Raw genomic sequence first — 25,568 nt, 5'->3', positions numbered from 1 at the left:
TAGTACTATTCAAACTTTTAGAGCTGAGCTTGGCAGACAGGCTGACTGACCCGCTGACTCGCTGATTGACAGACGTGGATGAAAGGGAAGAGGGGGAGTAATGAGAAGAACGGCGGAGAAGACAATATGGACCAGTGTTCACATGACAGTCGGGCTTGTTTAAATATGACCCTGTGATCTGATTCTAAATTTGTGGTCATGACGCTAAGCTAGTATAGCTTGAATTGGACCGAGGCAGTATCATCTACCAGAGCTGCTCTGCATACAAGGGAGTTTCAAGAGGAGGGGAGTACACTTGTGTCAGAATATGCACAGCAAAAACCAGAGTGCTACACTACTACACTGTTTCCATCACAGGCCTCGCCTCATTCTGTCACATGGTAAAGGTGAGGATGAGAAGCTTCAGGTTAAACACACGAGGTGAGGGAAGTTTTCAATGAGAAAATAAAGAGTGGATAGACGCCGTAAAGAGGGTTCGGCGGGTGTGTGAAAGATAAATATCCACTCCGTTTTACGGAGCGCTTGGCTGCCTCAGGACAGCGAGAGAAGGAGGGAACGAGCTGGGGGACAAGGGAAGAATGGAGGGTCACCACAGACAGTGGGAGCTTTGTGGGCACTTATCAGACACTGATGGAAAGCAGCGGAGAGGAGAGACACTGAATGGAGAGAGGTGGAGGTGTATATGTGAGAATAGAGCGAGGATTCAAGAGAGGAAAGTTTACAATGCAAATGAGGGAAAGAGACCGGCGAGTGGTAACAGAAGTGGAGAGCGTTGACTTGATGCTGCAGCTCTTTGGAGAGTTCTAGGCCTTACAGGAAGTTGTTAGGAAACATGGAGGAAATGAATGATGAGTAAATATTTTGCTATTTTACTAACTTCACTACTAGTTCAGCTCTTGATGACACGCATGAGATTACTGGGGATCGCCTCATGGCTATCAGCAAATGGATGGAAAAGAAACTCACTGACAGAAGAGTGAAAGTAGTCTATCAAAACAGAGATGGAGACAGGGGAATATTGTGACACATGAGGAAAAATCATGGTCCTTTGTAAAGGAGCACAACCGATTTTAAAGAAGGTAAAAGAAAGAAAAAGTTACATAATCTTGAATCATAAATCACAACCAAGGAAAATATTCCATTAAGGAAAATACAGTATATTGTCATGTCATGAGAGCTAATGTTGAGTAGCAACGTTCTTGTTTAGAGTTTAACGCTGCCAAAATGACTCCTCAGTTCAGGAAACATTTTATGACTTTCAACCAAGAGCAATTTGGTTACCCCATTACATATATTTTTTCCTCAAATCATTGAAATATGTATGCATAATTTGAACTAAAAGGAGTCAGAGCGCTACCACCACTAAGTGAGCGCGGACCCACCAAAGGGCCCAGGGACACCAATGAAGAGTGAGAAGGTCATGGAAGGCTATATGATATGGTAGCAAGAGAAGAAAAAGGGAAGGTGAGGGCAGAAAGAAGAAGATTTAGTTACTCGGCCAAAGACGACCAGTTCATTAGTCTGCTCTTTCACAAAACTGATCTGTGGTGAATCATGTCCTCCCTGTGTTTAGGGTGAAAAATAACTGGAGTTGTAGTTTACTTTGTGGTGACTCACTTCATCCCTGCTTCTCTCCACACACAAACACACACACTCAGTCAGCGCCAGCTCCCTGCGGTGCTCCTGCTGAGAGAGGTCGTGTCAGACATCAGCTCCCGTCGCGTCAGCTCTTTTTCTCCCACTATTCAGCTCAGCTGAGGCTGTCATCACGCTCACCTCCCCTCCTCCCAGAAGAGGTCCCAGACCGCTGCCCTGAACGTTCCTTTTAATGCGACACATATTTATGATGCACGCTCAAGTGATACACAACTCCATTTATCGACTGTATCAAGCCCACACTTTAGATGCTTGCACTCCCACAGGAGACCGACCCCCCACTGGAGTCCACCAGCAGGGATGCTGATCCCACTGACTTTCCCATCTCAGACGTCTCCACCTCCCTGTCAGGACACACACAAAAACACACACGTCACAGTTGTGTACACCAGACTCCTGCTATGAGACTTGCCTAACGAGTTTTTCATTGTCTTTCCCGTCTCCTGTCTTCCTTCCTCCTCTCCTTGTTACACATCTGTTGGAAGGGCCTGCTTTTACTAACTTCAGATGACTTTCATACACAAGACCACTTCCAATGCTTCCAACTCACGGTCGACAAACTTCACATGAAACACACTCTGTTTGTAGTACTGCAAGAAGTGGGGTACTCATCCAAAATGTAAGCTAAAAACTTTAAAAATCATCAGAATGTTCCTTTCCTCTAAAGTAGGTTACACTATGTAAGTCTCCTTCATTCATGAGCCAGTCTGCTTAAAAGATATGTGTGTGATATAGTGATGGGCGATAACTTATCGTGCTCGATATATATTCAATCTCCATGAAGCAAATTCTGCATCTCACGATAAATTATAAACACATGACACTGCATTGGACTTGCACACGTGAACATGAGCCTCTCCAGCTCTGCGGCGTTGGACATCCGACACCGGCGTGTGACAGTCGTGGAGAGTGTGGTGGACTTTGGTTGCTTGACACTGGTCGACTTGGTTCACATCAACACATGCAGGTCTCCTGCTGCATGGCGCCTCTGCGAAACACCGTGGTGAAAATAGTTGCATATTGGACGGAGATCCGCTCCGGTATTGGCAGCGGCGTGCTCTTCCATGTCCCCGATTAAGGTTCACTGATCGTGAACACATTCTCACAGGCAGCATCAGGACCATCAACAAATTCTAAAACGGTCAAAGTGTTCATGATATATTCAATAAGGTAAAGAAAAACAACTGTTTTAGGAGAGAGAATTGTGAAAAGGTTTTTCATCACACAAGACCAAGGACTGACAGTTTGTATCATGATTTGGAGAATAGAATATGACTAAATGATCATTTATTCACATTATTCCTAATATTTCAGTCGCATCTAGGAAATGTGTCCTGAGTGGTCCATAGTTTAAGTCAACTGTTAAGAGACACAAGTTACAACAGACAGACAGCTCAATTTAACCCCTAAATAAAACGATCGGGTTGAGTTTCTCATCTCTTCGCTAAGTGAATTATTTTAGTTAGACATAAACAAATAATGATGTTGGAGAAAACTCGAGTAATAATTTTCATCATAAAACAGTTTCAAGAGAGACTGCAGTGTCCAACACATGGAATAGAATGTAAATGTGTTAAATAATGTATAATTATCGTGATCGCTGAAATTACAGCATTTATCGTGATAACTTTTTTGGTCCATATCGCCCATCCCTACTGCGATGAGAGACTAGCTATGAAATGGACTTACAGATGAGGTTAGAGAGGAGCCTTAGTGACTGTAGAGAGATGGAGAAAATGCTGGAGAGAAGGTGATAGGCAGTCAGTGGAGGCAAGACAGGATACATGCGTGAGTTAGTGGGAGGCAGGAGGGGCCCCTTGAGTTGAGTTGGAGTCGGTTTTACAGTGGAAATAGAGGAAAGAGATCAAAGTGTGTAAAGAGGAGGCCAAAAATATATTATATAAATGATAATAATTTTAATTTTCATCTAATAGCCATCTTATTAAGTTGGATTTTGTGATTCATTTTTGTTGCACCATTGGTAATTCTTGTGAAAACGTATTTGAGAGGAATATCATTCATCATCCATTGTTTATGGTGATTTCAGAAGTCTGTTCTGAACAGATGGCAGGGTTACACAGTGCCCTCGGAGTAGCTGGCGGTTGCTAAAAGCTTGGTGACCCCTGTATTAGTGTATATTTAGTCAACATGAAATATGTAACTAGTTTCATCACAAATGTTTGGTGCAAAAAGCTTGCTTAAAAAATGATGTACATTTGCAGAAGGATACTGTCAGTGGAGATCAGTGACAGCAGAGAAGCAGCGGAGTGAAAGGGGCGCTTTATAGAACAGTGAGAGCTGCCATGCTGTATGGTTAAGAGACGGCAGCTCTGACACAAACACAAGAAGCAGACGAGTCAGAGCCGAAATGAGTGTGGCAGAGGGACAGCTCATGTGGAGAAGCTTGGAGACAAAGTTCCACGGTCTGGACACATGGAGCGGGGAGACAGTGGACACGTCAGCAGGTAGATGGAGATGAGGAAGACGGCCGAGGACACCGAGAGGACGGCTGCGACTGGAGAAGAAGATCAAGACTTTTTCTGGTGGAGGGCGCGGACTTGCTGTGGCCATCTCAAAACTGAAAGCCAAAGAAGAGGAAGGGCATGACTGATCTAAGCATGACATTTCTAGATTTAAAAGTGCTTTAAAAGCACTTGCTTGTTCCATCACCCAAAAACCTGGACATCTCCAAGACTACACACTGTGGATGAAGCAATTATACTCAGTTGGCTGAGCGTAGTGAAGGCATCTTGAGACTATAGAAATCCTCCAAGCGTTGTTGTAGAATGGAGATGAGGCCAGGGAAGCCATATGCTCGTGAAACAACTTCACCACAGATAATTGAAGATTATAGAAAGATTCAATTGACTGCAGTGTTGTGAGAAGCACAAGCCAAATATTAGCTCAGCAAGCGCTGTTTGTGGGTCGAGAATCATAGGTGCTGATTTTGGTTTATGCTCGTGGGTGTTGAAAACTGTCATGACTGCTACTTCTGAAAAGAAAATCATTACGTAAGCCCATTGTTATTGAGGGAAAAAAAAACCTGGAAAACCCGTTAACAGGGAGTCTGCACCCAGACACTAGTTGAGGTGCACACAGTCACGTTATATCACTTATTGTACGCACAATGCCAGGAAGGGTTTTATCAATGGTGTTTCATCGGAAGCTTGCTCCATTGGTGGGCAACATTCACCATTCATCTGCAGCAGTGTCAAGAATATCCTCTTCAATATTATGTGTCAATTCATGTGAGTCTTTAGATTTAGTCTGAGTATACTTCCTCGGAAGAAACATCAAATCATTGCTCCTTAAGTTCAAATTGAATTCACTTTATTGTCATTGAAAGACTTTTAATGTAGTTGTAATAGTCATTTTGGAAACAGAATAATGAATCACTGAGTGAAAGACAGAGTCATAATTGGCATCATGTGTTAACAAATGCAGACAGGAGAACAATACTAACAAAGCCGGCTCCGAACTATGTCCTTGTTCAGCAGCCCGGGGATTGAGCTTTAAAAAAAATGACGATGACCAAGGAAGAGATGACCAAGCTCAGCATCGGGGCCAAATATAGAAATGAAACATGAATTCATGACAGGTTGTTCAGGTCAAACATTGGGGAACACAAAGACAATGCAGAGGAATGCCTCAGGAACAAAGCTGTGTTTGACTGATGTCCTGTAAGGCTGCCAGGAGGATCCGTCATTGTGTCTGTGCCATCGCCGGGTTGTCTCGGCTGCTCCTCGACATCACCTCCTGCATCATGGGAATTCTCCCCCGCTGCTGTTTCTCTTGGCCCGCAGAGAGACACAGAGGTTACTTGACTGATGACTAGACAAAAGCTGAACAAAAGAAGTCAGATTAATGTTTGATGAGTTATCTGACAGCTGATAATTAAGAGGACTGCCAGTCGCAGTCCATCTCTATCACTGCAAGTTGATCTATGCAGCCAAGCTCAGCTACCCACTTATGCACTCATGAAACCACCTGTCTGCCTGTCCATCCATCCATCCAACCATCCACCCATTCATCCCTCTGTCCATCCGTCCATCCATCCATCCATCCATCCATCCATCCATCCAGCTAGTATATGTGTGTTTCATGTTGATGTGGAGGGTTGAGAGAAAGTGGGGGTCAGATCCCAGGCCTGTTGCCATGGTGACAAGGTGCTCCCTGCCGCCGTCGGGTCTCGGCCAAGTTGGGCGCCATGGTGACTGGGTGGTGACAGACTCAGTGACAAGTTCCCCGCAACATAGTGGCTGGGTCAACTTAAAACACACCCTCATACACTCACGTGTATGCAGAGACAGAGATAAAAAAATTAAAAAAAATCACATGAAGTGAGCGCCTGAGTGAGTGAGTGAGTGAGTGCTGTCAACATGAGTCATCTTTTTCCATCGTGAGACAACTTAACCAAAGGTGGGCACATACTTTCTATTCATGCTCTCTTTCGTTCTTTAGATAGTTAGGTGATGTTTTTCTCTCTGTCCAACTCTCTGTTACACCGACGTGAGTGATTAACCATGCTTGTTCGCATGTTAACCAAGTGATTTATTTATTTGTTTTGCCGCATCGCGACTACCGACTTTATGAGTGTGTGTATGTCTTCTAGAAGGAGAGACAATAAACCTGGGAAAAAACAAACAGCAAGTGTCTGTCTTCATGCAGATGAGTCTAGCATACATAGAAAAAAAAACTTTGACCAAGAAGACAGGAGAAAGCGAGGAGCCACAGTTTGAGCATCATGCTGTGAGGGGTCATGACCCCTATCAGATTCTGCGTCAGTCTGCCTATTGTGCCAAGGGGAGCATGCAAGCACACACACACACGCATCACTATATCTTACATGGTCTCCATGACAATAGCTGGGGCGACAGTAAGGCGACAGGATGGCGCTGCACTGAGGGCCCAAACCCATCGCCACACCAAGTTCACTGTATATTACTTTGAGGTCAATGAGGGCTAAAGTTTTTTAACAAACTCTCAAAAGTATACGCCGCAAATCAGATGCATAAAAGTGCTAATGAAAAAAAAGAACAAAATAAAGAATAAAATAAAATACTTGTTCAATCAAATATTAGTAACACGTTTAGCTGCTAACTAATCATAATAAAGTACTGACTAGCATCTTTTTAAGCCAGACAACATATTTTTGAGGGTAAATTTAACTGTAATTATTGATTATTATCCATAAAAAAAGCATGTGCTTAGCTTAACAAAAGTGTGTTCCACAATCTAAAGTGTTTAGATTTACTGATTTAATATTTCTAGATATATCTTAATTTGTATTTTTATTTTATTTTCAGTGTGTTTTATACGTTGGATTATTGTTTGGCCATTAAAAGTGGAGAAATAACATCCTTTCTCTTTCCTTCACGAGGAAATATCAGTGTAGACGCTCACAAGAGAAATAAACATGCATGCAACGGCAATACACAATACATTGCATAATCATTATCAAGATAACGTGGTATGAAATTACGACTTTGATGCAATTTACTGCGATATGTCTACTTGTGGTAATAACTGTTTGCATAAACTACAATAAAGGTTTTATTTACATCATTTCAGGACAAAAAATCTTGAATTATTGATGCACCTTTATACAGTAAATCGTTTAATGATGTGGTCGTTATTTAATATGAATTGGTAATGTTTACTTATAATTACTAAATGAGATTATTAGATGCGTCGTTTTATATTATTACAGTTCTGGTTTCTTCTTAGACTTCATTTCTCAATCGAGGCCTCAACGTGTGTGTTGTATGTCGAGCCCCGATCCCATTATCAACATGCTGACATGGCGCCCTCCTCTGTTCATTTATTGTATTACTGTATGCGTCTGATTTCTTCGTTTGTGTTGACAGTCAGGTCCCATGTGACATCTAGTGGTTCCTATTAGCATTTTAAAAAGCCCACAATTTAAAACAAGTCCTCATGAAAAAATAAATTGCTCTCTTTATGTATTTTATTATTATTATTTATTAAGTCAGAGAGACAGGCCGTAATGGCTGGGAGACGTGTCCACGTCATGTACGTCGTTAAAGATGAAAGATAACTTCCTTCCTTAAAAAAACACTTTATTACGCAGACAATTAAAAAAAATCTATATCATAATGAAAAAAAGTAGTTTGAAACACTCAGTACTTTTCTTTTTGCGTTTGCTTCCAATTAAACAACTTTAAAAACTATCTATTTTCACATTTATTTTGAAGTTAAACGTCAACGATAAGAAGAGCGTCGTCGCTACTAAACTATATTATCTACTGCGGGTCACGACATGTTTTATAAGCGATATATTACTGTCAAGATAAATCCCCTCTTCTCTTCATCGAACGCCGAAACAGACGCGTCAATCCCAAAACAGCAGCGGAAGTGAATGGGTTTGAATCATCTTGATATTCTCCTTTCCAGCCTGCCGTTTCCTCTCCCCAATGAACAGCTTCCGCTCAGCGACCACTCGGTTCGCGGGAAACCTCCTGTCTTCTGCCCGTCAGCCTTTTCAACGCTCAGGATTCCAGAGGATACCAAAACACCCGTACTATTTTTTGTTGTCCCCACCAACGACTAGGCTCCAAAATCCTATACCAAGCGATGACAAGGCTTGGAAACGTTCTTTTACTCGTGTTTACGCTAAGCTAACGCAGAAAGCTAACGCCGACTGCTGCATGTGAGCGGACGCGGTGACAAGCCCAGACAAGACAAAGAGTGGCTCCTTCTGCTGACAGGAAAGAAGAAGCTGCATAACATGAGTCTCTTTAATCTCGACCGCTTTCGTTTCGATAAGAAGCCTGGGGCGTCAAGCAAAAAAGAAGACAGTGGTTCCAAAAGTCCGGAATCAGAAAAGGAGAACAAGCCAGGTGACTACTGCCAGCGTACTCTGCTTTGTGTTGTCTGCATTTCATTTGAGCTTAACAGTCGGTTATTCTGGCATTTAGCGTCTGCATGGCGCTAGAAAATCCCAATTGAAGAAGAAGCATGCGTCTTTTGTTTGACATCGTGAGCTGATGTTGCAGTGCAGCCCCATGCTCTCTTGAATGTGAACATCTGCATTGTGTGCTTGTCCCTTGCTCCCACTGTGACATGGTCTGCGCGTCAAAGAGAGCAAAAGCAGGGTCAGGCGCTGGTCAGGATGCCGATCCGCCGATGTTGTCCGTCACGACTGCAGCCTATTTTTCATGATTATTCTTTGTGTTTGTGTCAGTGTTTTGAATAAGACACAGTGGCTTCCACTTGAACCAACTGACCATCCTTGCTTTCGCCTCTACTGTTTTACTGTTTCACTAGGACTCTATTTTTTTATCCTGGGCTTGTGAAACACATTTTTCACAGACTGATGCTGTATAATTGCCTTTGTCTTCACCTTCCAGCTCACATGAAAACTACTAAAAGTTCCTCAAAATCCCTGGGACGAGGAGTCGTTTTTGATGACTTTGTAATTGGATCATCGGATGAGGAAGAGCCAAAGCCGAAGGTAGCGTCGTCATTGAAGTCCATGTAAGTGTCTTTCCAGTGCAACAGATTGTATGTAGATGGGTATTTTGTTTTTAACTGGGCTGTCTGTTTCTGTTAAAAGCACAAAGACCAAAAAAGCAGGGAACGAAGACAGTGAAATAAATGAGAAACTGGGCCGTCTACAAGAGATTTTCCCGCAGCTCACGAGGTCCCAACTCTTGGAAGTGAGTGACAAAACATTGATGGACTTGAGGGTTTGTCTTTTTGTCATTTAGCTGTACCTCCCCATGGCGTTGTGTAGGGCTGAACGATTAATTGCATTTGTGATTATATCGCACTATGATAAAACGTGATTTTCTAACCGTAAGGCTGCGATTTGACTGGTCACGTGACTTTCACATTGGTGGCGCAGCGCAACGGTGAGCTTTGGCCATTAAGCTGTAAATGACGGCTTTAGCCTATGAAGTTAAATGGGTGCAAAAGTGGCACATACCCGTAACACAAGACTCGTATCCATGCGTCAGAGGCACATACACGTAACTGCACATTTGCATCCGTAAACCCCGTGGCACGCTCGTGTAAAAAGAAGATTTACATTCATACAAACACGAAAAGTAATTTCGCCTTCATTTTCTAAGTGCGCAGATACAAGTGGCTAAACACGAGCTCTTGAAGCTGCAATTGTGACACATTGCTAAGTTTTCAACCACCGGCAAAACGGGTGCATAGGTTCCACATACACGTAGAACATGATCCGTATGCACGTGCACCCTTTTGCACCTCTTCTCGCACCTGTAAATAAAAAAGAAGTGGCGGCAATACGTGCCTGTTACTCCACGTGCGTTCCCGGTAGTCACGTGACGTCTATTGTCCAATCGGCTTTTTTTTTATTACTAATTATGGGCTGTTTGTGTTCAGACAGTGCTTAAAAAGTGCAATCTACCTTTACATGAAGAGTTGGATGTGTTAGAGTGGTAAAGCCACATATTGGTTTGCATTATTGTTGTAATATGCACTTTAGTTTGTGTGATTTATCAGTTTAGTAAGTCTACAGTTGCAACTGAAGTAGACAAATTTTTTAATTCATGCTTCATTTTCCTTTATCTTAACATAAGAATAGCATATAAGGAAGAACAATTATATATCCTGAATCACTTATGGTTTATTATAATACAGATTGATTTATTAGTTGTGTTTGCTGTAAAATGCATGAGAAGAGGACCTTGAAAAATAATTGCACATTTAATCGCAATCGCAATATTGAGAGAAAAAAATGGCAATTAGATTATTTTCCAAAATCGTTCAGCCCTAGCGTTGTGTTAAACTGCCCTAATTCAAGTCACACCCCATAACAATAAAAAAGAAAACAAAAAAGTAATTTATTTTAATTATGATGTTTCTTTCTGGACAAAAACCATAATCAAAATATGTCAAAAAGACGCCTTGTGTTTTGGATGTTTTAATACTTTGGGTCACGTGACATTTCGTCTTTAAAAGGCCAAAAGCCATGGTGGCTCTCATTTTAAGCCGTGGTGGTGCTCCGCATGCGCCGACTAAACTTGCTATTCTTTTCCGCTTCCAAGTCTGGTCTCAGGCTGGCTTTCCCTTATTGCAGTCCATTGGTTCAGTCATGCTTTTCTTTGTTGACATTCATTCTCTCTCACCAGGTCATTCAGAGTACAAGTACTTTTGAGGGAGCTGTTGCTGTCTGCATGACGCAGTTTTCCTCTAAAGAGGGTATGTTTTTATTTCACATTCAACATGCAACATATTTGCTCACCTTGAAATAAACCCATGATATATTCATATAGGAGACCTGTTAAAAGTATGATCTGCCCTGCTATTATCAATCCCTGAATAAAATATTAAATAAAAGTTAGGGGTGGGATTTGATTAAAAAAATTAATCTAGTAATTTGTGATTAATTAATCGCAGTTTAATGGTATAAGAATATTTGCCATATTTGTTGTTGTTATCATCCTAGCTGCCACGTGTCTTGTGATCAGTGGACCAGGAACTCCTGCACTTACAAAGGTTCCATGTTGTCTGGAGAGCAAACTGTTACATTAAATTAAATAACATTTTTTGTTGTAATTAATCATCGTAATAATGTTGTAATTAATTAAGCGTAATAACTTGTTAAAGTCCAAATAAAAATATTCGAAAAAGAATGCTGATGATGGAGCTATAGCTGAGGAGGGGAAGTCTTGGTAAGCAAAACTTCCGTGAACTCGCCAACGCAAACCATGTCAGCTTCATCCAGCTTCTCCTTAAGATGTTTCAACATTATTTGCCTCGCATCAGCAGATGGAGGGAGGAAAAGGAAACAGGATGAATCCAGCGGGTCTAAGGAAAGTTCCGAACAGCCGTCCAAAAGGAAGAAACCGTCAGAGGTGAGAAACAGAAATGAATTTCTCTGTTGACTCCAGATGAGTTTTATTAGCATGTCCTCATCTAAATGTGACTACATGCTTGTGCTTTACCGTGAAAGATCTCTGAGGACGAAGGGAGTGATGGGGATGAGCCAAACTGGGAGAAGCAGGAGTCAATGGTCCGAAGGCTCCAAAAGAAGTTTCCGGATCAAGACAAGGAGGTGAGTGTTTTGTGGTGGATGCATGTCAGGCTTTTAGCTGGGTTGTTGCATCCCAGCGGCGAGCGGACGAACACACAGCCCTTTCAGAATGACAGCAAAATAGCTTAACAAGGATCAAAATTTGAATAATTCTATTTATTTAATCAAATGACCTTTATATATGTATTGTTTGAATGAATGAATGTTGTGGTTGTGAAAGTTTAGAAAACCATCACAGATTATACAACTGCAGGCTTATCTTGCATGAATATATGGAAAAATATGTAGACACAAGGCTGTACACACAATGGCTTGTAGTAAGGGAAATAATCGTTATGAAAATGTTTTTATTATTATTATTTCATTTATTAACTAATCAGGATCAGCTAAGTAAAACAATTGCCCAGGGAACCCCTGCATCTTAAACAGTTACTGTGGCAACAGTTACTGAGTTCATGTCTGTTAACGTTTGTTATTTGACTTGGATGCTTGTTTATTTGTTGTAAATCAAGTTATTTTGGTACAAATAGTAAAGGCAATTTCTTAGTTGTCAGTCGTTGACATGGTATGACGGTAGGGGGCGCCCTATTTCAAAATCCTAGCTGAAAGCCTGAGGCATGTTTTATTTTTTTTTAACTGTGGTCTCTCCACAACTTATTTTTGCTTTGCATGACTTTTATATTGAGGTCCCTATTGTGCTTAGCCGGCTAAGAAGTCTGGTTGTGTTGCGCCTGCGTTTTCGTTTCTCAGCACACCTGTCTGCTCTAAAGGGCTTTTTTCAGCTTAAACTGGTTCCTGCGTCACTACTGTTTGGTTTGTTGGACTGTGGTAGATGACATTGCGAGAAAGGATTTGTTTCCGAAAAACGAATCATTGTATCCTTTGTTTAAAATGAGTCATTTGATCATTCTTTGAAATTGGGGTTTCACAGGATCACGAACACGTATTCGAAGACTTGTCTTAAAGAATAACAGGGCTGACACCAGCGTGATGTGGTGTGTGAGAAGTTAATTGAAATTCTTGCTAATGTGTTTGTGCAGGAGCTGAGGCAGGTGCTGAAAGAGCACGACTGGAACGTTGACGACGCTCTCCAGGTTCTACGAATGTTCTCCGATCCAGGTGTTATTTTCAACCATGTAATATGTACTTATTGATTTGTAATGCTTAATTATTTTGAATTATTTTTTTAACACTGTATGGTATGAAAAAGTAATATCCTTACGATTGTGCTCTTTTCCTGTGATGGAAGAGATAATTTTTTCACGTCAGCAATTCATTTTGTCAGATTGTGTGAACCACGTGTGTCACATGACCCCGAGCCAGTACCGATGCGGATATCATAAGATGTATCATTTGTGGCTTGACATCCCAAGAATGTAGGAAAAACCTAAAAGCTATTTTACCATCACTTCATCACACACGAGTCACATGGGAATGGGAAGATGGTATTCTCATGTGATTCAAGGGAAGGTACTAGAGTGAAGCTAGTGGCCCTTAAAAGGAAGAAAGTCTGTACCGTTATTTCTTCCCCATGCAAAACCATTGAAGCACTGTAAATGTCGATAAGGAAGATATATTTCTGTTAGCGCTGAGAATGTTTTGAAAAAGTCACTCTCACTCCCCATGACTCTAAATATATTCTTTCATTGCAGATGAGTCCATTATGAGCGCGTCTGAGACGGACGGCAAGAAGTCGGCAGGTGGTAGAAAGAAGACCAATGAGAACTCAGGAGAGTCGGTCGTCATCAGTGACTCTGACGAGTGCGTCACGGGAGATTCCGAGGACGATAATGGCTCGGAGGCAGGCGGCGACGACAAGCCGGTTTTCTACCGAGACTGTTCAACTTTGTCCGAATGGATCAGCAAAAGTCCCACCCCTGCGCTGATCACGATTCCCACACAGAAAGGCAAAACGTCATCTTCCCAAAAACCAGCCAAGTCTTCAGCGACAGCACAGTTGGTCAGTGGCACCAGGGCAGCCAAACAGCAGGCGGTGGAAAGGAAGCAGAAAGCTCGTGCCACAGATGAGCATATTAGCTCTGAGGGAGAGGACGATGAGGAGGATGCAGTCAGCAGTGAGTTTGAAGACTCGGATGATGAGCTGGACGCGGTGGCTGGCATGAGTGAAAAGAAGAAGGAGGTGTTCACCTTCTTCCAAAATGCAACTCTTGATGAGTTGTGTCTGATCGCTGGATGCTCTGTTAAAAAAGCCCAAAAGATTGTGGAGCTGAGGCCCTTCGATGACTTTGACAGCCTGGTGAGAGAGTGCATGTTGTTATTAACTCTGCAGATATATTAAGACTGTTAGCTGTGATGGTAATGCTTGTTTTGTTGTCGAGTCATAGCCTGTTCGCAAGCCAACTGCTCCTTCATTCTAGGTTGAACTTTTCAACAAACAGAACGGACTCTCAGAGGACCTGTTGTACGAGTGCAAAGTCTTCCTGAAGGAGCGAAACGTTGTGCTGGGACTGATGTCCAAGTGTGAGAAGATTTCTTCGCTGATGGTGCAGCAGGTCACTGCAGTGGTCGAGAAAGGCACGGGGGCCATGAAGCAGCCTGAAGTTCTCAACAGCCAGTGAGTAATTTGCAGGCCATGAGCAGACATTGTGCTTCTCCGAGGTCCGTAGATTTTTATGTATGATTTCAGTCACTGGAAAGTATCATCGATGTCATCTCTTCTACTTCCAGATTCCAGCTGAAACCTTATCAGCTGATTGGCCTGAAGTGGCTGATGCTTCTGCATGAGCACCAGCTGAGTGGAATTCTCGCAGATGAAATGGTAACATTTACAACGTTTAATGGAATCTTTTTAAAAAAAATCTCTGCTCCTAAGTTGTTTTATACAGGCTGAATTAAGTGAAGATGCCTGTTCAACATTAAGCATAACAACATAAAGCAATAAAATGTCTAGCGCACATTTTGAGTAAAAGGGTTTCAGATGGCTTTTTTCCTCTCATTTAGGGTTTGGGAAAAACCATCCAGGCGATCGCGTTTCTGGCCCGGTTGTATCAGAGTGGATCTGAGGGTCCTCACCTCATCATTGTACCAGCCTCCACGCTGGGTAACTTTGCCTCTTCCTTTCTCTCTCAGTTGTGTCAGTCACATATTGATGTCGCATTTGCACATCATGTGTGATTCATAGAGATTATTTTAGGTTTACCCTGTAGTCCAATGTGTAAATAAATCCTCTACAGGAAGTTGCTGTGACAAATTGGAGATATCTATTTTGCGCAGTTTGCACCCTAGAACATTAATGATGATAAAATACCTCCCCAGAAGGAGAGAAAACAAAGCTCTCTACTCCACAGCATTTGAAGCACAATGTTTTTTTTAGGTACATGTGGAACCCTTTGAACCTTTTTCCATACAAACCCACATGAAATTGTCCCATGATGTTGTTCTAGTACACAATATCCTCTTTCTCTTTTTTTTTCTTTTAACAGAAGAATTGTGAAGTGTAACTTTGCTAATTGCAGCTTTGTTTTACAACGTAGATAACTGGGTCAGAGAGCTGAAAATGTGGTGCCCGAGCATTAAAGTTATTATTTATTATGGTAAGTTGTGTTTTCTGTTTCCACCACTTATGTTCTTTTTGCCCTGATATACTGTAGAAACAATTGACTTCTGAGTTATTTTCAACATAGAGAGTCTCTTCTTAGGTGTTTTGTAATATGCTTGCCCTGGAAAGAGTTTTGAAGTCACAGTATATTTGTGGAACTACAACTCTGGTGTCATTCCTTCACAGGGACAATGGAAGAACGACGCTACCTCAAACACGACATCTTAAATAATGATATAGAGTTCAATGTCATCGTGACGACGTAAGTAGATTCATGTTGTCTTTTCGTCTTTTTGTTTTATTTTATAATTCAATTACATAGAACAATCACGTGTTCTGCTGATACTGTCAAAGTTTTCCGTTGTTATGTTTTGCAAGAATTTTATTTTTTTTGTTTGTGTTTGAAGATACAACTTGGCCATTGGAAATGACAGCGACCGAGGACTTTTCCGTAAGCTGCGTTTGACCTATGCAGTGTTCGATGAAGGTCACATGTTGAAAAATATGAACTCGCTGCGATATCGCCACCTCATGGCCATAAATGTATGTACAATAACGACCATCAAATTCCTTTATCTGCTGGTTTTGTGTCACAGTGATATTGTGTTTCTTCATTTAGGCAAAGTACCGCCTGCTGCTCACTGGTACTCCACTACAGAACAACCTTTTGGAACTGATGTCTCTTCTGAACTTCATCATGCCCTCTATGTTCTCTAGTTCCACCACACAGCTCTCCAAGATGTTTTCCACGGTAAATATCTGTGCTTCTGTCTAAACCATTTAATATCATTGAGTTACAATTGTGTCCAAAACAGCCAATATTGTCTTCATTTGTGTGTTGCTATTTACAACATTTGCTGTTTTTGAGCAGAAAGCACAGACCGACCAGAGTCCCTTTGAGAGGGATCGTATTTCTCAGGCCAAACTCATCATGAAGCCATTCATCCTCAGAAGAGTGAAGAGTGAGGTAAGGTGATCTGGAGATGTCAGTCAAACCAAAGTCTGGACCATCAATTTGCAGAAGGTCAGACTGTTACTCTGGTTTCGTCTGTGACCATCGCGCCTTTCATTACTTCCAGGTGCTGAAGCAGCTTCCAGCCAAGGAGGAGAGGGTTGATTTTTGCTCCATGAGCAAGGACCAACAGGTTCTCTATGAAAACCTGTTTAAGAAAATGAAAGCCTCGAGCACAGGCGAGAGTGAGTCTCATTTCCTCCACTGCATGTGCTGCTGTTTCTTTATGCTGGGTTATTTCATTGGGTTAATCCTCCTCACAGAGCGTGAGTTGTGTAATGTGATGATGCAGCTAAGGAAGATGGCCAACCACCCGCTGCTGCATCGGCAGTATTACACCACCGAAAAGCTCCGGGCGATGAGCAAACTCATGCTGAAGGTTCGTCCTGCTTGTTTCAAAACCCCTATATTTTGGATTCCTTTTTCATGATAACATTTTTGTTCATACTACATTGTAACCAACCAAATTGTATAATGTTTCATGCTTGGCATCTGCTAACATTTCCTTCTGTTGATGCCTGATAAATGTCTGTCATGAGTCAGCATGTCTTTTCTTGTAAAGGAGCCGACTCACTTCGACGCCGAAGCATCGTTGATTCAGGAGGACATGGAGGTGATGTCTGACTTTGAGCTGCATCGTCTGTGTCAGCAGTACAGTTCCATCAGCTCCTTCCAGCTGGATACCAAGCTGCTGCTGGACTCAGGAAAGTTCAATCACCTCACTGGGCTGCTGGCTTCGATCAAAGAAGAGGCAGGTTCCCATTCCTTTCTCAGCCATTCTTGCTTTTATTCAGAATCAGAATCAGAATCAGAATCAAATTTATTGCCATGGTCAGTGGGGAGCCCACTGACTAGGAAAGTGCCTTGGAAATATTATTATTAATTTTATTATTATTATTATATTATATTAATTAATATTATTATTATATTCCTCTGCTGTTCAGTCAAAACTTTCAAAGCAGCTTTCTTTTGTTCTCATGAATGTTGTTTGGTGTTGCAGGGAAGTCGAGTGGTTCTGTTCAGTCAGTTCACTATGATGCTGGACATAGTAGAGATTTTCCTGAAACATCTCAAGCACCGTTACATCAGATTGGATGGATCCACGCCAATAGCTGACAGGTTAGCTTTGCACAGCGGTTGGCTAAGAAGCAGAAGTCATGACCTGACGGTTGTGCTTCTTCATCTGCCAGGATCATGTTGATCGATGAGTTCAACACAGACCAGGACATTTTTGTGTTCCTGTTGTCGACGAGGGCCGGCGGTTTGGGCATCAACCTGACCTCGGCTAACGTTGTGATCCTACACGACATCGACTGCAACCCGTACAACGACAAGCAGGCAGAGGACCGGTGCCACCGCGTGGGTCAAACCAAGTAGGTCATATCAGCAGTGAATCGGACTTCTACATGGAGCATTTTCTTGACTGTTTGTTTGTTTGTGTCAGGACTGTCCAAGTCATCAAGCTGATCAGTAAGGACACCATAGAGGACGCCATGCTGCAGGTCGGCCAGAGGAAACTCCGACTGGAGCAGGACATGACCTCTGCTGATCAGGGTAACCTACAAACATCTCTGTGTCATCACTTTGTCCAAGTTACAGTTGTATTAAAAAAAAAAAACTTCAGCTGCACTGGATCCACGTGGACAGTTTAGTTCAGGGGTCAGGAACCTTTTGAGTGAGAGGGCCAAACATCATGCATATTTTAAAATGTCATTCCGTGCAAGCCATATACATTTTTTATACTGGAAGACCAACGAATTTAAAGTGTTACAGGATTCTAATTTTTTTTTTTTTATATATATATAATTAATTAGTTAATAACAAAGTTAGAAGAACATTGTTCCGCCTAAGTGGAACCCATTTGCCGTGAGTTCATTCAAGAGTGCCATCTAATGGCTACATTTAACTTTATAAATTACAAGGAACACATTTATGCTGCTTTTCCCTACTTAAGATTCATCTAGGAACTGGAAGTATAAAAAATCCAGTTCTCAACTGGACAACAATCCAGCTTGAATATCAAGTGAACAGTGTTAGAAGGGGTGACATGGTCCTCTCCACAATAAACTCAGTTATGGTGACTTGAACCTAAACAGTTCCCATGATGCTTTGCTGTCCTGTTGAAAAGGTGGAATACATACGGACGAAAGCAGTGCACTTCACACAGTTAGCTCTTGAATGTCAATGAAAATCCCGTAATTTCACGTCATCGGCGTGATGTGACTGAATCTTGGCAGCATTAAGCTTGTTTACCTGCAGACATTGTGTCACAGTGATCAACGAAAATGACTGACTGAGCTGCAGAGCGTCATGGAAAGTCACTATAACTGATCTTGGTGTGGAGAGTGATGGCACCTCAGTTGCTATTAGGACAGACCTAATATTAATAGCATGTTGAACTGGTCTTAAGTTAGGGAAACTGCCACAGACACAATGGTTCTGTGCTGTGCAAAGAGTCTGTCTCAGCAGCCATAGAACCTGCTTCAGTTCATAAAGGTGCAAGATCTAAATTGAGGTCTGTGTTCCAGGTGAGGAGGGGACCATACCTGAAGACATGGCGTCCTTACTGAAAGCCTCGCTTGGACTCTGACAAGCACACAACGGTCTCATTCTGGCAAAACTTGAGTATTCTGACTACAGAACCACTGTAATTCTCAGCTGCCTCAGTTAGTGTTCAACTGATCCAGCACAGTTCTACGTTTGCAGGTTGTTGCGCTCTCAGATTCCAACAGTATCTGTGCCTTGTTAAAGAGAACAGGCCAAACTAGTCTTCAGCACAGCTGACTATATTACTTCTTCACCTGAGCTAGTTTCTTCACCTGCAAAGTGTTAAAGCCAATCGAAGGCAAAAGTGAGTTATTTATCATCATTCCGTCTTTTGACTTCTGAAAGTATGTAACAAGAAACCAAATGTCCATTTATTCCGCTGCATCCCAACATGAAGTGAAATAAATGACGGTGGTTCTTGGAAGCAGCTGCTATGTTTGTGAACTGTACGACCTTTATTTGTATTTTTGTGTTTGTGTTTAGTCACCTTTGTATGTTCTAGTAAACAGTTTAAAATAAAGGTTTATTCTCAAGGAAAAGTGGGGTGCAACTGTATTAAATGGCTTCGCTTTAGTGAACACAAAAGAATATGATGCTGACAGACAAGTAGTGGTTTTTATAGCCATCACCTTTGGTATTGTTACGGTTTACCTATTCACCTGTTTTCTGCATGAAGACTACAGGAAGCTTGGCTTGCATCGTGGTGCATGATAGCATAAATATGCTCATGAGCTAATCAATGGGATGCACAACGCTACTGTAAAGTGCTGAATTGTTTTTACATATCACCTTGCGGGCGCCAGAAATGGGAAGCGGCGGTTCTATTTTTACCGATCATCTGCCCTTGTGCATCATGTTGGCATTCATGAGCAGCCAATAATGGCAACAAAGGATTCAAAGTGTTGTGGTGTAATAAATGTTTATTGAAGTCAGGAAAGGAAGCGTGTAATACATGGATTCCTAGTTTTAATGGTTCTGAACAAATCCATTCGCAAGACACTGAGTAGAATCACCTATTACAATCTCATTGAGGAAAAAAAAAAAAGCTCTTCTTTTAGCAACCTCTAGAGGGCAGCATTGATAACCCTGAGATGACTCCCCTTCTCAAATCGTACCATCCACACATTACAGTGATTCACAACGGAGCTTAGCTTTTTGACTGCAGTAAAGAAAGGTGGGTCACACCTTGTACAGCTTTATCGAATAAAAAAAGCACAGCATCGACTGTGACCCAGTCCTGCTTAAGTGGACTGCGCAATGAGCGGAGTCCTCTCCTCATCTTGCTCTGTCGCCTCTATCTGCCGGTACTCTGACATACCCCTCCTCTTCCTCCTCACTAGAACTGCAGCAACCACCAACAGCGCCATCAAGGCGATCACTCCCAATGCTACGCCAGCCTTCTCTCCAGCAGACATCTCACCTGGGTTCATGATTTTCAAAGTGGCTGCGATCTCTTCTGGTGTGGCCAGCTTCCACATTTTGGTTCCCCCAACCCTCACCCAGTTCTTGTCCCCGTCTGTCATCACCATGACAGTGTTCGTAGCTTGCATGCTGATCAGTGGAGGTCTGGTGAAGGGTGGGAGGTGGACTGGCAGAAGTTGACCCCCGGTGAAGAGTCCTGACTGCACACAGTAGAGGATCTCGCAGCCATCACTCACTGACACCAGGTGTTGGCTGAACTGCGGGGGGCACTGCTGCCTCTGTGCCGCGAGGGGGTTTGCCGATTCACAGCTGAAGAGTCCCCCGAATGGTACGGCGTCTTTGCTAGCGCCTTCGTATTCATTGCTAATACAGATTGTTTGTCCATCTGAGAGGAACTTGAGGGCAATGTAGTTAGAGGGGCAGCCTTTGGTGTTGGTGATGGGATTTATCATATTCGGGCCGTAGAAGCCGCCAAAGAGGTACCCCGAGTGTTCAGGAGTGGCCCCATTAACAACGCACCAGTGTGTGTCGATGCGGGCAACACGAACGTGGGAGACGTCTTGGCACACCTGCCGCGTGCAGTGAAAAACTAAATGGCAGCGGTACCTTTCCTCGTGGCACTCTATCTGGCTGTAGGCCTGCTGCCTGATCTCTGACCTCAGGAAAACAGAGGAGTACGGCGAGCGGCAGGTGAAGTCGCCGGTGTCTGGGTTCTTTTCAGCCAAACTATCACAAAGGGGCGCGGCATCGTCACTGAGAGGGGTACACGCTTGGTAGATGCCGCCGAAACTGAGGTTGGTGGCCGGACCGCTGCAGGAGGCATCGTCGAGGTTGGCCTGGAAGTTGTAGTTGTTTGAGTTGGGGTCTACGCAGCCAGGGCGGGTGTTGATCTTGTAGTACCGCTCGATGGCATGGCTGACTGAGCGAGCCACTTTGCTGACAGTGGGCTGCGGCAGGTCGGGCAGGGTGTTCACGTTTATGAAGTACTGGAGAGGGAATCCCGAGCGGTCGATGGCGACCAGGTTGTTCCTGGTGCTCTGCTGCCACCCCTGCAGAGTGATGCCCGGATAGAAGGCGTCACCCCCGTGACTTTGAATGAGGGAATACTCAATGTTGGACCGGTAAAGCTGAAGGGAGGAACTCTGTTCCGTGGATTGGCCGCCGATGTCGAATTTCAGTTTGTCAAAGAAGTTCAGGCCAGCGCTTGCTCGGATAGTTGAAAGTTGCGAAACATTGTCAGCTAAATAGGAAGAGGTGAGGTAGTCCTCCTGGACCAGCGAAGCCCCGGCATCCAAGCTGGTGATGACGTGGGTCCCGTACTCCAGCACCATCTTCTCTGAGAGATAGTTGGCGTTACTGCTCTGCTTGTTCTCGATAGCGTCACCTATTTCTTTAGCCAGCTGAGCAAAGCGAGCATCCAGGTTGAAGTCAGGATAAGCCTTGACTGTGTAGATCCGGTTTCGAACCTGTGGTGGAGACAAAAGCTCAGTCAGTAGATGCCAGACTGTTTATTGCAATATGCTCTGCAAAATGAATGAACTCATGGGGGACATTAATAATTTTATCTTTTTTTTTTTTTTTTTTTTTCCAATCCGGGAGGTTGTTGGTATTTATTTCATGCTTTGTTTCGGGATTTTGGATATTTTTATTTAGTATATTTTTATTGTCATTTAGCCACATCAACAGAGAGTCTAACTACGCTCACAGCAAACATTGAAGCAACAGATTTACATCTGAATGAGTATATTCTGATCTGAGAATTTACTGGTTATGTCATGTGGGGTGGACACTGCCCCTCTCGATCTGAACGAAATTTCATTTTGAACAACCTGAACTATCATTTCACTGAGAAAGACGTGTTTACATTAAGTATTTCCATCCATATCCTGCATTTATATAGATTATAGAGGCCCATGTTACCGCTGCACTTGTGAAGCTGCGACGACGTGCGACAGACACTCACCCAACAAGGGGATAGGGGTAGCTTTCCTAGGAATTCACGTTTCAGATGACATTTTTTGTGTCAAACAATGACGTTGAAAAATCTGAATTCCGGTGTCAAATCGCGGCACATTAACCAATCGGTGCCCAGATTTTACAGCGGCATATATGGGGGAAAATGAATCGACAAGACAAACTAGACGCTGCTGTTTATGAATAAACAGCTTGTGAATGCACTGTGCACCACTGCCGTTTTCAACGTCTGGGATATTTTGCAGTTTCATACTCCCCGAACTAACGTCCGTATCTCGGAAACCGTAAAATATAGCGAAATCCGAGAACACCGTGACAATCGTGAGGCTTTCGTCTGACACAATTCTCATGTGTCTATGGTCTATGGTTTGGCTGGGATGGCGAGTTGAAAATTAGTAACTTTGCCACGATAGGACAAAACCACAAAACTGGTGATTTTCATGTTTCTGCGCCCCATACTTTGGCCACAATCGCAGTTTACAAAACCAACTTTTTTCCCCTCCCCTGCTCCTGTCTAACCAGCTTAATTGCTCATTCTAACTTTTCGATTTTTGCCAAATCTCTCCTCCTTTGATCCCGGTTTCTCGGCAAACGATACGACTTGACTCTGACAGCCTGAATCCGGCCGATAGAGGAAGAGTGTGGCTGCGTTCTGAGCTCTTCACGGACTCTGTGGCCCCTAATTCAACGGCTCTTTTTGGCTTCCTTCGGTCCTGGTACCCATCCATTTTCAATGGGAAAAGATAACAGGGGATTCCCGGTCGGATCCCATGTTTTGGCTTTTGAACCGCGTCTCTATGACAAAAGCTCTGGGAGGAGTAGCGTGACAAAAATTGCGGCAGAAGATAAAAACGGGCCGAGAAGAAGAACAATATATACAATGAAACTGAAGAGAAGCTCATCATAGCAGGTAGTGGTTTGATGGGTCTGCTGGACCCAGGTGACTTTACACTCATTTTAGACCCTCGCCAAGCAGCATGACCTGCCTTTTAACGCCACAAGAGAGGAACGGGAAGCCGCTCCTGAAACTACTAAACCTGAGTAGCGCAACAAGTGTGTAGCTTCAAGTGGCGTTTGATATGAACATACAGTGAGGCAACATGTTTTTAAAGTGGGTCAGATTTCATGTGTGGGGGAAAAGTGTTGTACCTGTCACCCTTGAACCTTGGTAAAATAAATTGTGGCTTTCCACTAAGAAGCGCTACTCAAATGGAGTAAACATGGCAATAAGTCGCTCAACTTGCTGGTGTCGTTGGGTGTTGCCTGGTCAAAGTGGAATCCACAGTCCACAGTCTTTACTCACATGTTGACACAACTTCAGACAGAAACCAGATGAAAAGACAGATCTTTTGTACACAATAAATTTCACTTTCAATCTGAACAGACAAAGTAAAAAGAAGTTGTGAATTTTTCTAAGTGAAGTTTGAGTGAAGCTCACCTGCACTCTCATCATGGTTGAGGACTCTTTGTGCTGGTGGATTTTCATCCTCTGGTTCTCCACTGAAAATTTGCCATTCAGCCGGGACATGAAGGATACGTCGGCGTTGATAGAGGAGGACGTCGCGCTCTTCTGCTCCTGCCAGGTCTGCACTATCTCCGAGCTGGTCTCCACTCCTGTCTCCTTGTCGGGAATGACAAACACCTCATCTGGAATCAGGTAGAGTCCGTCCTCGGTGGTTTGGCACTGGAAGTAAGTGATGTTCATGACTCGTCCCATGTCCATGTTCCGCAGGTTGTCCCAGCCACCACCAGGCAGCACCTCCAGGGCATTGATGGAGCTGTCGCTGGAGGCTCGGCATTCTCTCAGCCAGTTGGTGGATTTGCTGATGGGGACAGAAACACACGCGTGGACAAGGGCCAGAGACAGAAGAGCTCCGGCTGCCTTCATCTTGACTCTCACAAAGGAGACTAGACGAACAGCTGCTGCTAACTTCCCCTTATAAGGTTTAGTCACGTGACCTTTTGGAATTTTTTTTTGTGTCAATGGTTTTACTTTCATTTGCATCTCTACTTCCTCATATTCTAGAGTTTAAATGTACCATATCTTTGACCTTGGTTATATCTATGAGATAAGAGGGTCTGGTTGAGCTGTTTTGCGAAGGAAGTGAAAATTGTGGCTGAATTGTCAAGTTTTGACCCTGAGCATTGTGTTTGGTTCAAATGTTGTTTGGTATGTATGTTTCGTGCTGCTATTCGTCCTGTCTGGTGTCATCGGTCAAAGCTTAAACAAGCTATCTCTTCTGACAACGTCAGGGATATTTTTTTAATGAAAAAAAAAAGCCTTCACGGCAAAATGTTTGTTTAAAAAGAGGTAGTGGTGTAAGTCTTGTGTGACATGTGACGCTTGAAGACTTTCAGGTTGGTGAGTCACTCTCAGTGAAACCAGCCAAGCAAGCAAGTACATGAAACAAGGGCGGGAAGAATGGAGCGAATGACATGAAAAAAAAAAAAAAAATCCAAGTACAATGCCAAATATATTAGAGCTTCAATGTGAGTTTAAAAATCTGTATTTGTGAGTGTGATCTGGTGCACAGTTTGGGAGCTGTTTCTCCTCAGTATCCCCTTCGGCCACTTCTCTAATTGAAGTTCCATGCTCTTTGGACTACTTCCCCTTGAATCGGTCAATGAGCTGTTGTGTTGCAGATTTATGACGCAGTGTGCTGATTTCTTGCTTGATGGTGTGTATCTGGATAGTGAACATGAAATGTTCTGTTGGGATGGAGTCTAAAAAAAAATACCATCTCAACACATTAGGCCATGTCTGGGGTCAGAAGGTTACCAAGATCCAATTGTGAAGCAGCTTGGTCCCTCTTGTTCTCCACACAGGGTCAGTGCTCGCACATTCGTTCAGTAAATATTCACCAAAACAGCCTTGATCTTGTGACATCGAAAAGTAGGGCAGCAAAAAGTCAATTTACTGCATGAAAATTAAATGTCATCGATTGAAATATAACTGAGACTACGACAGTACAATTCATTTTAGTTCACTTTATTTTTTTCTTTCCTGTTCTTTTAATGGCGAGTTTGTATTTCTATAAAACATAATAACAGAAGGAAATACTTTTTTTCTATTATATAATGTGCATTTAAGAAACTAACAAGTAAAAAATAACTTGTAAAATCTTTGTTAAAAATAAAAAAAGTGTCTCCCTATTTTTTCCCCCTCAAGTTTATGAAACGGTATCATTAAATGTGAGGGGCTGGACTCATAATAACCTAACATTGCATTGAACAGTAATGTACATTGAGGAAGAAATAATAAGAATAATAGTGACACTACATAAATAAACCATGTCACTGTAAAGAAAACTTGAAATACATCAAACAAAGCTGCTTAAATATCTCCACCGAAACCTGAACCACTCGGAACC

The 25,568-nt window shown here is 42.8% G+C and overlaps 2 protein-coding genes across 3 annotated transcripts; one reads left to right on the top strand and one right to left on the bottom strand.

Moving 5' to 3' along the window:
* The first annotated feature begins 7,918 nt into the window (after nt 1-7,918).
* smarcad1a (SWI/SNF-related, matrix-associated actin-dependent regulator of chromatin, subfamily a, containing DEAD/H box 1 a) lies at nt 7,919-19,329 on the top strand. 2 transcript variants are annotated; one of them, XM_053871335.1, is made up of 23 exons: nt 7,919-8,516; nt 9,027-9,153; nt 9,233-9,335; nt 10,779-10,848; nt 11,416-11,504; nt 11,603-11,704; nt 12,724-12,802; nt 13,336-13,940; nt 14,062-14,258; nt 14,372-14,462; nt 14,645-14,744; nt 15,178-15,237; nt 15,429-15,504; nt 15,650-15,785; nt 15,862-15,993; nt 16,114-16,209; nt 16,322-16,439; nt 16,518-16,633; nt 16,817-17,005; nt 17,255-17,373; nt 17,445-17,627; nt 17,699-17,808; nt 18,783-19,329. In XM_053871335.1, the coding sequence occupies exons 1-23, from the start codon at nt 8,405-8,407 to the stop codon at nt 18,842-18,844; spliced, it is 3,072 nt and encodes a 1,023-aa protein (XP_053727310.1). In that variant the 5' UTR covers nt 7,919-8,404; the 3' UTR covers nt 18,845-19,329. The 2 variants fall into 2 exon arrangements, with proteins under 2 accessions (XP_053727310.1, XP_053727311.1); XM_053871336.1 differs by having other exon boundaries at nt 7,924-8,516; nt 11,419-11,504.
* Nucleotides 19,330-19,703: 374 nt separating this feature from the next.
* Nucleotides 19,704-24,117, bottom strand: LOC128762815 (macrophage-expressed gene 1 protein-like). Its single transcript, XM_053871337.1, has 2 exons — nt 23,636-24,117; nt 19,704-21,689 (listed from the first exon to the last, which is right to left on the bottom strand). Exons 1-2 carry the CDS (start codon nt 24,083-24,085, stop codon nt 20,043-20,045), a joined length of 2,097 nt encoding a protein of 698 aa, XP_053727312.1. The 5' UTR covers nt 24,086-24,117; the 3' UTR covers nt 19,704-20,042.
* Between the last annotated feature and the right edge of the window lie 1,451 nt (nt 24,118-25,568).

This window comes from Synchiropus splendidus, chromosome 7 (assembly GCF_027744825.2).
Source record: "Synchiropus splendidus isolate RoL2022-P1 chromosome 7, RoL_Sspl_1.0, whole genome shotgun sequence".
Taxonomy (NCBI): Eukaryota; Metazoa; Chordata; class Actinopteri; order Syngnathiformes; family Callionymidae; genus Synchiropus; species Synchiropus splendidus.
Note: the sequence above shows the minus strand (reverse complement) of the source record. Positions and strands in the feature narration are given on the sequence as shown.

Coding starts and splice junctions, on each gene's coding strand:
- LOC128762815 (XM_053871337.1), bottom strand. CDS start 24,085: ATGAAGGCAGCCGGAGCTCTTCTGTCTCTGGCCCTTGTCCACGCGTGT. Junction 21,690..23,635: donor CAACCATGATGAGAGTGCAG/GTGAGCTTCACT, acceptor TCTCCACCACAG/GTTCGAAACCGGATCTACAC.
- smarcad1a (XM_053871335.1), top strand. CDS start 8,405: ATGAGTCTCTTTAATCTCGACCGCTTTCGTTTCGATAAGAAGCCTGGG. Junction 10,849..11,415: donor GCAGTTTTCCTCTAAAGAGG/GTATGTTTTTAT, acceptor GCCTCGCATCAG/CAGATGGAGGGAGGAAAAGG. Junction 14,463..14,644: donor GAATTCTCGCAGATGAAATG/GTAACATTTACA, acceptor CCTCTCATTTAG/GGTTTGGGAAAAACCATCCA.